Consider the following 12,211-nt stretch of genomic DNA (forward strand, 5'->3'; position numbering starts at 1 on the left):
CTTGCCAGGGAAGCACTTATTCCACTGAGCCATCTCCCCAGTCCCCAATGATGTTTTTTGTTTTGTTTTTTGTTTTTTGTTTTTTGTTTTTTTTTGGCAGAACCGGAGATTGAACTCAGGCCCTTGCGTGTGCCAGGCAAGCGCTTATTTTACTGAGCCATCTCCCTGGCACCACTTTTTAATTGTTAAATTTTTATCAAGACTTTCAGTACTTAGAAAGTTGTAAGTTTTCCTATTACTATTATATAAGATGTTGATAGGCTTTCTAATACAGAATTTAGATAAGTAAATTGAAACTAAAATAAATACTCTCGGGGCCAGGGAGATAGCTCAGTAGAATAAGTGCTTGCTTGGCAAACACAAGGGCCTGAGTTCAATCCCCAGTTCCTCAAAAAAAATAAATAAATAAATAAATAAATAAATAAAATAAAATAAATACTCTCTGGTTGTGGTGTTTGATTTTCTTAATGTGGTGTTCTTGGGTTCTGTCCTTTAGTATTTTATTCTTTTGTTCCATCATCATTCACAAGTGATGTTTGTGAATGCTTTGAAGTTTTCTTCCTTTGTCCTGTTTATCTGGTTTGGGTGTCAGTTGTTACACTTGCTTCATGAAAGGAGTTCAGTTGACCTTTCTTAACATTCTGGAATAATTTTTTAGCAGTACTGGCTATTAAATCAAAGGCCTTTGCACTGAACTACTACAAAACTACTTTTGTTTTGGAGATGAGGTCTTGGTAAATTGCTGAAAGCTGGGCTGGAACTTGTGATCCTCCTTCAGCTGCTAAGAGAGTGCTGAGATTAGGGGGGTGTGCCACCGTGCCTGCTTGTGCTCAGCATTGGGATGGATCACCCTGATCAGCCCCACATTTGAGTATTATACAGCACTGTGTGCCCTGTCTTTTTCTCTTCCTAGTTGCCAGAGCTGCTACTTTCATTTTTCGTTTGTTTTTCCCTAAAGCTGTGCATTTCAGTGATTGCCCAGCCTCCCTCCCCTTTCCAGCCTTTCACATTTGGCATGAGCTTAGTCTTAACATCAGTACTTTTAAGTCACGATAAGACGCCTCTGGTATTTTCCCCATCAGTTCTCCCTCTTGTTTGCTGTCATGTTTGGTTTTTCCCTGGTCCTGACACAGATCTTTGGGGAGTAGTGAGCAAGATCAAGGCCAGAGAGGTCACGTCCTGGAAGGGATCTCGCTTGCTTTTATTCACACTGAGAGGCTTTGACATTTTGATACATTCCGTATACGAGAGCTATGGTTTCAAGTGGAATTTGCTTTTTCATTCTTATTTTTTGCCTGTGGCTTGAAGGAAAAAGCCATCTGTATAGTTGATATTTTCTTCAGCTCTAAGGAAATTTTTCTGTTTAATTTTCTTTGGGTTTTAGTACAGGGAGTCGAACTCAGGACCTCATGCTTGCCAGGCAGGTGCTGCACTGCTGACCTATCCCCGGCCCTATAAAGAATTTTATGGCATGCTTTATGTGTTCAATTTCTCAGGTCTCTTGAGTATAAACTGTAGCACCAATTAGGAGCAATAGTGACCTTTCTGAGAGCAAACCTAAATATAATTACTCCTTTTTTATCATTAAAGGTTACAGATGGGGAAGTTCACAAAGAACTGGAAGCATAATTTAGATTCAGCCTTGAATGAAGTAGAGGTATGACAGTCTATCTTATGAATAAGTAACAAGGATCTCTGAAAATCAGTAATGACAAAATGTTGGGATGATAACCTCACTTAAGGGAAGGTCTGAGGAATGTAGCTGTTAAAGAAAATACTCAAGGAAAATAAGTAGCTTTTTAATCAGTTAATTTTTTTTCTGTATTTTAGGGAACGGTCTACATGGTGTTCAGGGTCTCACTACTAGATCAGACTTGTAGTGATCTGCCTGTTTACAGCCTCCCAAGAGCTGGGATTACAGGCATGTGCCACCACGCCCAGTCTCAATTGCTATCTCAGTGCGCCCCAGGGGCAGGGCCAGCACCTGCTTGCAGGCAGTTTAATCCACTGAGCTATTTGACCAGCCTTAGTTTTAATCTTTCTATCCCATTTTTTTAGCTGACATGGAAAGTTATTTTGCAGCTATAATAAAAAACAAAAAGTATAGTTTATTGAAATTTGCTTTATAACCTCTTCTGTAGAAAGGTAATGTCCAATATGACGTAGGCCCCAGGTCATAAATGGCCAGATAGCAGTAAAATGAAGTCTCTAAAAGTAGCACTTGCCGTGGAGCCTGTGCATCTTGTGATGCTGGTCCTCCTGCTTCCGTGAGCTGTGTCTGGTCGAGTTCAGGTGGGAGAGGATGTCACTAAGCACTTTCAGGCGCTCCTGTCTGGGCTGTGTAGCGACATCGCCGTAGTCACAGAGACTAAGTTCAACGCTGTTGTTGACATGACACCTCCCAGTGAGTTTGTAAGATACGCAAAGTTTGTTTTATTATTCTCACTGTACTTGATGCGTCCTGTGCCTGACCCAGAGATATGCATAAATAACAGTTCTCCTTTTTACTTTTTTTTCCTGTTTTTCTTTTAACAATTTGTATAGCATTGTAAAGAAAAAGGTGACTGGATCAAATTGGGAAATTTATACATTAATGTAAAAATGGACTGTGAAAACTTTGCAGATTTCCAAAGATTTTGTGCTTGTGTTGCTGAAACACTCACAAAAGGCAGTAAAGAAGAAAGACCAGGCGTTCCTTTTTGTGAATTTGCTGAGACAGGTGAAGTATCACTATTTTGAACCAAGTATTATGTGTTTGGAAGACACAGTGTTCTTAACAGGAACATAAAGCTCAGCACAGTTTCCATTTGAAGCTACATTAATGTTGTGGGTTTCAGATGTTTCTGCTGTGCTTATGATTGCCATCTGCTTACTAAGTTGGGCTGCAGTGATAAAAGGGCAAGAGTCGGTGTTTTAGTGTTAAGTATTTCATATTCTTTTCATTGAGATTGGTCAAGTGATTGCTGGCATAATATACTGGAGCATGTGAATGCTTGAACCACTATAGTCACTGCTGTCTTCACGGTTCTAAGTCAGAGAGTTTAGGTGTTTTGTTTTGTTTTTTCTTTAATGTATTTAGTATAGGGTCTCACTACATAGATCGGACTCTAGTGATCCTCCTGTTTTTCAACCTCCCAAGCGCTGGGATTACAGGTGTATGCCACCACGTCCAGTTTCAATCCAGGGGCAGGGCTGGCATGGTGGGGGTCTGGGGGGATCGAACCTCCGTCCCTTTAATCTGCTGAGCTATCTGGCCATCCCTTATATAGTTCTGAGATTGCTTAAAGTGAGCTTTACACTGCCATCTTTCCCAAAAGGATTCAACAAACCATGTAAAAGGCCAGCTAGTAAATGTTTTTGCCACTGTATATGCATATATACATATACACAGTCTCTATCGCATATTTTTCTGTTTCTAAAATGACCTTTTAAAAATAAAAACCATCGCTAGCTCACGGGATGTATAAAAAGAAGCCACAGGCTCGGTTTGACCCCCCTGGGGTCAGGCTTTGCTGGTAATTTGCTGTCCTTGTGGTAATACTGTACTCTAATAACCCCATGTTAATTTGTGTTTTTTATCATTGTGACTTCCATTTCATTTTCTTCCATCTGCCTGTTGTTTTTCAGTTATCAGAGATCCAAAGAATAGTGATATAGATAAGACTTTGCTAGGAAGAATTGGGATCAATGCTGTGTACTTCTATCACAAGCTGATGCAGTGGTCTAAGGTACTTCGTTAAGGTTTTGTGGGCTGGGTGACTTCAGTTTGAGTTTTGGTTTGAGTTTTGCCTTGGTTTGGTGTTACTTTAAAACTTGAGAACGGGGCGGAAGATGGCTCAGTGGAATAAGTGCTTCCCTGGCAAGCACAAGGGCCTGAGTTCAATCCCCGGTTCCGGGGGGGAAAAAAAACCAACTTGAGAACAGAACATAGGTTAACCCAGCAAATTAAGAGCTCGCTAATAATCAGCAGCAGCAGCAGAATGAGAGCCAGGCTGAAGAGGGAATTGTAGAATTGTGTCCTGAGCAAATGGAAGGAGGTGGAGTGAGCCTCCTTGTTATCCAGGGTCTCCATGTGGGGAATACTGAGGAGGCCAGCCTGGAAGCACACCTACTTGAAGCAATTTTCAGCTCATAACTTAACTTTGCCAACTCCTGCCGGAATAAGTTCTTTTTTTTTTTTTTTTTCCTTCCTCGAATGCCTTCAGGGCACTTTTGGCCAGCGGGAAAGTTGTGAGGTTCGAACTCCAGGAACGTGAGGCTGACAGCTTTGTGGAAGCAGCCACTGAAAGGACTGAGCTAGGGCCAGGCCCCTTAGAAATGTAATAGCTTTTTTTTTTTTTTTTTTTTTTTGGTGGAACCGGGGATTGAACTCAGGCCCTTGCGCTTGCCAGAGAAGCGCTTATCCCACTAAGCCATCTCCCCGGCCCGCCAACTCCTGTCGGAAGCAATGTAATTTTGGAAAAGTTCAGGACACCTTTCTTAAGATGGATTCAGGTTATTCACAATTAACAAAACTCCTAGAGGGGTGGGAGAGATGGCTCAGTGGAATAAGCGCTTCCCTGGCAAGTACAAGGGTCTGAGTTCAATCCCCAGTTCCGCCAACAAAAAGAAACTCCTAGAAAAGCAATTCTTGGGGCTGGAGAGATGGCTCAGTGGTCTAAAGCACCTACTTGAAACAAGCTTGGCAAAGCACAGGGACCGCAGTTCGATCCCCAGCACCACATGCCAGCAGACCCGCCCCCTGGTGGGCTGAGCTGGCCATACACACACACAATAAATAAATGTAATAAATAAAAATAAAAAAAATAAAAAAAAAAAAAGAAAAGCAATTCTTAGAAGGTGCTTGGCTGGGCTGGGGAGGTGGCCCAGTGGCATAAGTGCCTGCTGCCTGGCAAGCGCAAGGTCCTGAGTTCGAACCCTACTACCAAAAAACAATGTATTTGGATACTGTATATACCACATATCTTCATGTCTCACTTTACAAGGTTTAGCTCACTGTAGAAATAGTCTCGTGACTCAAGAACATGGTGTATTTCTGTTCTTTAGGTTTCCCTGCAGTGGAGCAGAGAACTCAGTAGAGGGCAGGAAAAGCCACACTAGGGAGGCAGTGCCAGAAGAGTGGACTACCTAGAGAGTGATCACTGAATTAGCTGTTGCAGTGTAGTTTTTGTTGCTTGCTGGCTATTGTAAAAGGTAATTTCGTAATTGAAGCTGTGCTTGATGACATTTAAGTGCATCATTTATATAAATATAAAATTTAAGGAATAAAAATATACTTTTAAACCCAGCCCAGTGGTACAGAAGGCCCAGGAGACCACGTCTTTTCTGTGGTGGGCCTGCGGGGTGCAATGTCTGCATCCAGAACTCACGTCCAACCTCAGGGAAGCCAAGGCATTTGCTTCCTGGGCCTGTACGGAAGCCAGGACTACAGCATTTGAAACTTGGTGTGTTTTGCAAGAAATAAAGATTTATTTGGCTTACAGTGTATAGAGTTTTCCGTGATAATCGGCTGGCTCCACGATAGGGTAGCATGGTGAGGGGCATCACAGAAGAAGCAGTCCATGTCAAAGCAAGGCGGGCAGAAGGCAGCAAACAGGTGACAAGCAGCTTGGTTGTTGTTTCTTAAGTCATTAGGACATTGATGAATTTTTGTCTCTTAAATTTTTTAATTATCTTTTATCACCTGATTTAGTACGATTTTTGATGCCTATTCCTTTTTGAGCATCATAAAAAACAGTGGCCTGAGGGTATAGTTCAGTGGTAGAGCACTTCCTATGCTGAAGGCCCCATAGGAATAAAAGGGAAACTTGAAATTAAAAGTATCTTGTGAAAAATGCAAGTGCATTTGTATAATCAGATTGTGAAAGACTTTGACATTGTAATAAGTAGCTAATCTAGACTAGTGTCGGATATAAAAGGGGAGTCTGCAAACTCACGCCTGCAGGCCATGCCGCACTGCAGTCTGCTGGATTACACCTGCAAGCAAAGAGTCAGTAACAACAACCAAAAAGTCTGGGCAGGTAGCCCAGAGGAAGCCTGTGAAGTCAAGTGCTGACTCTGCTGACAGGAAAGTACGACAGCTGGCACAAAACGGACACCTGCTTTCTGATGTCCAGGCAAGAGTTCTCTTCATGGAGGACTTATAAAATAGTTTCTTTTTTTTTTTTTTTTAATTTTATTTATTTATTTATTTATTTGTGTGTGTGTGTGTGTGTGTGTGTGTGTGTGTGTGTGTGTGGCCAGCTCAGCCCACCAGGGGGCGGGGCTGGCTGGCATGTGGTGCTGGGGGATTGAACCGCATTCCCTGTGCTTTGCTAAGTTTGTTGTAAGTAGGTGCTTTAGACCACTGAGCCATCTCACCAGCCCCATAAAATAGTTTCTTGAATCAAACCTATTTCAGCCCGTAATTTTATCCTTCTTCACTGTCATTCTTTATCTAAATGTGTGGCAAGTGGACTTTGTGCTATCTCTCCCTCCCAGAGCTCAGGTTGTCAATAGAGGGAAAGCATAGACTCGGTGCTTCCCCACATTAGTCAGAGTGCTGTCTGCCAGGGGAAGGGTTGAGAAGAGGCCAAGGCTGCTGGGCAGCACTGCTGCGAGAGGCTGCGGTGGAGCTGGGGGAGCCCTGCTTGCTCCTGCCCATCCCCAGGGTTGGCTGGCCTGTCAGGGACAGCCTGGGCAGCTTGGGGCACCAGGGTAGGGTGGTGACTGAGCCAGAGTGCTGCCTTCTGCCCGCCGTGCCTGCCATGTCTCCAGCACTGTGATGGCTAGTACCCAATTAGTGTTGGTTGTTTTTACTCTAGGGAAGGAAGGTCTTGGATAAGCTGTATGAGTTAAAAATACATTTTACAAGTTTAAAAGGACTCACAGGGCCTGCAAAGTCAGCACCAACATGTCAAATTGTGAACATTGCTACAGAAGTTTTTCTCAAAAGTGGAAGCCTTGATGGTGCCATTTGGGTCCTAAGAGGTAAGTTCTGGTACATGAAAGCATAAAGTCACCTGTGAAACCTGTTATAAATTTTTGTCTACATAATGACCTAGGTTCATTGAATCCTAGTAATGTGTGTGTAGAGAAGGTGGTTTGGGTGTGAGCTGAAAGGGCAAGATGAGCTTTTAGCAAGTAGACTCCTTTTGTGTGTCTTTCCCAAAGACATAAAGTCATGGTTTGCAGGGCTCGGTGTAACCCATGTTCACAGCAGCACAGATCATAGTGACAGGGTCTTGGGAGCAGCCGAGCAGGTAGTGTGTGGTATGTGCGCACAGCGGAGCGCTGCTCATCATAGAGGAAGACAAACGGACACACCTTGAATCCATAGGGTGAAGTGAAATAACTCAGACACACAAGCTTAAAAACGGCATGATTTATCTTAGATTACTTCTTGGCCTTTTGGCTAAGATCAAGTGAGAAACCCAACATGTAAAGAAGTCAAGCATAATAAATGATAGAAAAAATAGGCAGATCTGGCAGATGGGAGGGGGACTCAGATGGGGGTGTGAAAAGGTATAGTGGACACGCGCCAGCCGCCACAGCGGGGGCACAGTGATGCACCCTGGACACGAGCTAGTGAGAAGAGCAGAAGAAAGCACGTGCACCTTGTTTCCTGCTGTGAAGCCCATAAGCAGCACGCTAAAGGTTTGGCCTGGGCTGTCCTGGCTGACCTCAGTAGAAAGCCTGCATGGGAGCTATTACAGTCCCCACTTTGTAGTTAAATGTCAGCAATAGTAAGCTGCTTCCCTGGAATGACATAATAAGCAGTGCAGGTCAAATGCAAACCCAGATAGACAAGCTCCAAGCCTAGGCTTCAGCAGCTGGCTGAAATCCCGACTGCACCGTGGATAAACTGCCCTCACGGATAGGGAAGGAGGCAGCTTCCCACCAAAGGACTCACTTCCTTAGTAAGGTGATCCAGGTAGTGGAAATGACAGTGACATTAAGACAGCAGCAGAAACTCCAGTTACTTTGGTGACACATGTGAATTAGACCACAGCTCTGTCCTTACACTCCAGGTAAGATGATAGTTCTGGCTGTTTGGACTATCTGTTTTATTTGATTATGTATGGTAAGAAAGAAGAACATTTAGGCATCTCAGTTTAGATGAGAAAAGGATGAAGTTTACATAAATGTATACGATAGCCAGTAACCATGTCCCGTACACAAGTGTGTGTGAGAGTGTGTGTGATATACAATATATAATCCCTCGTATTTGTTCACTACTGAGGGTTTATGTAGTACAGGGGTTGAGTAGATACAGGATCAGAAGCTTGGGGGAGAAGATTTTCTTCAACTGAGGGACATAGCCAGCATAGACAGGAGGATTCCTAAGTATGAAGAGTAACCAGGATACAAAAACAAAAATTAATGTAAGCCAGAGCTCACACCCTGTGTGAGACAGGACAGATGTGGCGAGAAATGGGAAGGGAAGGCCGCTGATGCAAATGGGCTTGGAGCACATCTCGTGGTGGGACTCTGGAGCTACATCTCTGGTAGACAGTGGGGGCAGTTTGTGGGAGTCGTGTGTAGTGAGGTGAGATTTAGTTTTCGTGTTTCAATTCGAGATTGTTTTAAAATCTGTCCATTGTAAATATATGTCTTGCAGTGACTGTTTCTTTAGAAAGTAATTTTCATAAGTAAAATTTGGAGGTTTTTTTTCAAAAGAAGGCTCCACAGAAGGAAGTGGTGGGAGTCCTGAGAATGTGTGTTGTCTTAAAAGAGTTTTCCAGTCGGCTGGTCATTAGAGAGAAAATGGAATGGGGCAATCTTACATATATTGAGTGAGGTTAATCCTGATTCATAAAAGAAAAATGTATATTAAAATTATAAAATAATGACCAGGTGTGGTGATGCACACCTGTAGTCCCAGCACTAGGAAGGCTGAGACAGGAAAATCATTGAGAGTGCAAGACCAACATGGACTACAAAATGAGCTCAAGGTCAGCCTGAACTATATATTGAGACCTTGTCTCAAAGAGACAAAAACAAACAAACAAACAAACAAACAAAAAACCACCATTTTGAACCTCCCAGGCTATCAAAGATCAAAGTTTGGTGATACAGTTTTTGTGAGGATATAAAGAAATAGACGTTCACAGAAATATTGCTATTAAGGACAGTTTAGCAAATGTCTGTCAGATATTTTAAATGCATATTTCCTTTTGTTTACTAATGCTACTCTAGGACTTGTTTTGTGTTTTCTTTGGTGGGAGGGATCTGTTTTTTGTTCTTTTGGTGTTTTTTTTGTTTTGGCAGTTTTGGGGTCTGAACCCATGGCCTCATACATGCAAGCCAAGCACTCTGCTACTGAGCTATAGCGCCACAGCTTTTTTTAAAGTTTTATTTTGAGATAGGGCCTCATTAAATTGCCTGGCCTGGCTTTGAACTTGCCCGGCCAGCCTTGGCTTCCTCAGGGCACAGGAGTGCCTGATGGTTTGTAAAGCTTGCTTGGCACTGTCCAATCTTTCATCAGTACTTTATATTCACCACACTGGTGGGTGTTACTTCTGCACCGAGCACAGCTGAGCAAGGACAGCAGCATGGGAGCAGGCGCTGTGCAGGAGGCCTCCGTGCGTGCGCAGCGGGTGACTAGAGGGTCCACACACAGCGTGGACGTTCCTAACATTGTAGCAACTTGGCGCTACTGCCACTTTATCACTTTATAACTTACATATGTTAGTGCCTGTCAAACATTTTCTAGCAGAAATTGTTTTAAAAATAAGCTGGAGAAGCTGTCCCTCAGTAGTACTGAGAATTCATTGAATTATGTGTTTGTTACTGTAAAATTGTTCAACCTGTCCACACAAGTAATAGTCTATATTAGGTACTCCTTATAATCTAAATATCTTTATTATATAAAAATACTCTGGCCTGCCGTGCTGGCCCCTCCTCCAGGCACACTAAGACAGCGATTGAGACTGGGCGTGTGGCACACCTGTAACCCCAACACTTGGGAGGCTGAGAACATGAGGATCACTACAAGTCCGATCTATGTAATGAGACCCTGCAGACTCTGCACTAAATACAAAAAAAATACTAATTTTAGGATTAATAACTGTCAACACTTAGAAGACTGAAGAATTAATAAAAAGTACAAGCAAGTGGCTATCTTTATCCTCTTAGGATGAGGACCATCACTGTATGTTTCTACTAACTTTGAACTCTTTTGAGTACATACATTTAAATTTTGCCACGTTCTCTAGAAGGTATTTTTAAGCACTTGTTAGTATACTAAGTGTAATTTCCAGAGTGTAAGGTAGCCTTTTCTCTTTTTTGGAAGAATCAGAGTGGATAATCAATACTCCACCTTGGCCTTGTGATAGACTAGACGTGCTTCAGCGACATAATCTGCTCTGTGCAATTGCACATGAATCCTTAGCCAAGAGCCTTTATGGACAGGCATTTGAGGTTTTGCAGAATCTACCAGGTATTCAAAATTCTCAAGGTATGTTTGGTTTTTTTGTTTTTTTGTTTTTCTTAAATCTAGCCTAACAAGCTGTTGTCCACCTGGTGTTTAGCTATTAATAAGAAACTGTTTTCTGTCTGTTTTGGTTGAGTCTTGCATTCCAACATATTTTGATGAAATCATTTTCTATAAAATGTTTTCTCTGCAGATCAGATGTGCCTTCTTATGGTTTCACCAATCTCCAGCGCTTACCTCTAGGTTGCTTGTCAGCAGTTCCTAACCTGGACATTCTCATCATTCCTCTTTCTTTATGTCATCCGCAAACAGTGTGTTTAGGTGTCCCCAGAAAGCTTAGCTTCTTAAGGAATTCATAACATCAGAATAATGAAGAATAGCTTTTCTTCTGTCACTAAACACAGAAGTTAATTTACATTATCTTGGGACATAGATAAACTTGGAATAAATACAGGTAGTTTAAGAACAGAATGCCACCATAGGCAGTAGTCGTTGAACTCATCAAGGTGAAAACTTGGGTGGTCAGGCAAAGGGAGTCCTGAGCAAAGGCTCTGGGTCAAGAGTGAATGGGGGGCAGAGAGAGACAAAAGCATTGATTCTAGGCCCATGGCAGTGAACCTGTGGCCTGTGCTGCTGGGAGCGCGTCGTCATCGTCACTGCGCTCTCCCAGAGCTTCGCGGTCCCTGTGCTAAGGCCTCCTCACAGTGCTTCATTGTATCCTCCGGAGCTCTTCATTTGTCCATTTATTCCCCAGAGCTGCTGTGTTGTGGTGGTGTCGCCTGTGTCCCCTAGATGGGGAGCTCCTGCAGTGGTATTTTAACGTAGCCCTTAGTGGATGGCTGTTATTGATACAGTAGTCAGAGGGAGACTGAACAGTTTGTAGTTGGGCCAGATTTTTGAAGACCCTAAAAATGGCAAATTAAAGGCTGATTCTTCTGTGTCAAGGGGCCCCTGGGGCCTGGATGCTATGGAACGAGGTAACAAGTTGGTGTTTTAGGCAGGCTCCTCCAGTGAGAGCTTGAGACTAGGAGGGGTCGTTCCTGTGCAGGCCGCTGTAGCTCCTGACATGATGAAGACCTAGAGCCCAGGTCGTGACCCAGTGGCACAGAGGCGTGAAGAGCTGGGCATCTCAGTCGCAGCTTTCTTTCCTCTAAGAGGAACTGAACAAATGGGGAGACCCATTAAAGGGTATTTATGAGAGTTGATGCATTTTTTTAGCCACAGAAAAGACAGATATAAGGTCTGAGCTGTCATTATGCAAACAGAGTGGTGAAGTCATTCTAAACACTGTAGGCCCGGTGTCGTGGGGGGTCCACGCTCACAGTGCCTGCATTGCCCCTGAAGTCTTTGTCAGACTGCTTTCCACATTCTCCATCACAAAGGAAACAAGCACGTCTGCTTTGGTCACATGCGTTTCTGTTTCTTACTCGATTATATGTAGGACAATTGCCTTTTAGCGACTGTACCGCCTGCGGTGGGTGAGAAGGATTGAGGGGAAAGGTGTAGAGAAGTGTGAGAGGCGAAGATTGGCCTGATGGTGCCAGCTCTTCTCATTTCAGAAACTGTGGCGGTCTCGCGGCCTGGCCTGCTTTTCAGCAAGCTCATAGATGGCTGTATAGAGAGCAACAATCTGGATATGTCGTCCTCAGTGGCACAATTCATGGTTTCCAAGGACATCCCTATCGATTTTTCCTTTCTAAGAAGATTAATTACTTCTTTAGGAAGGAGTAACTTGTGGCTCGAAGCCAGAACTCACTACAAAAGTGCTGTTTCTCTGGGTTGCTACCCACCATTGGA

At 43.3% G+C, this 12,211-nt stretch overlaps 1 protein-coding gene across 1 annotated transcript in view; it reads left to right on the forward strand.

Annotated features, from left to right (window-relative positions):
* Topaz1 (testis and ovary specific PAZ domain containing 1) overlaps positions 1 to 12,211 on the forward strand; it is a 58,021-nt gene that overhangs the window by 38,333 nt on the left and 7,477 nt on the right. Inside the window, 6 exon segments of the mRNA XM_004649093.2 lie at positions 1,591 to 1,657; positions 2,545 to 2,719; positions 3,628 to 3,728; positions 6,804 to 6,969; positions 10,274 to 10,438; positions 11,974 to 12,177. Of these exon segments, the coding sequence (XP_004649150.1) occupies positions 1,591 to 1,657; positions 2,545 to 2,719; positions 3,628 to 3,728; positions 6,804 to 6,969; positions 10,274 to 10,438; positions 11,974 to 12,177 (878 nt within the window).

The sequence above is a fragment of the Octodon degus genome, unplaced genomic scaffold (assembly GCF_000260255.1).
Source record: "Octodon degus isolate 3935 unplaced genomic scaffold, OctDeg1.0 scaffold00126, whole genome shotgun sequence".
NCBI lineage: Eukaryota > Metazoa > Chordata > Mammalia > Rodentia > Octodontidae > Octodon > Octodon degus.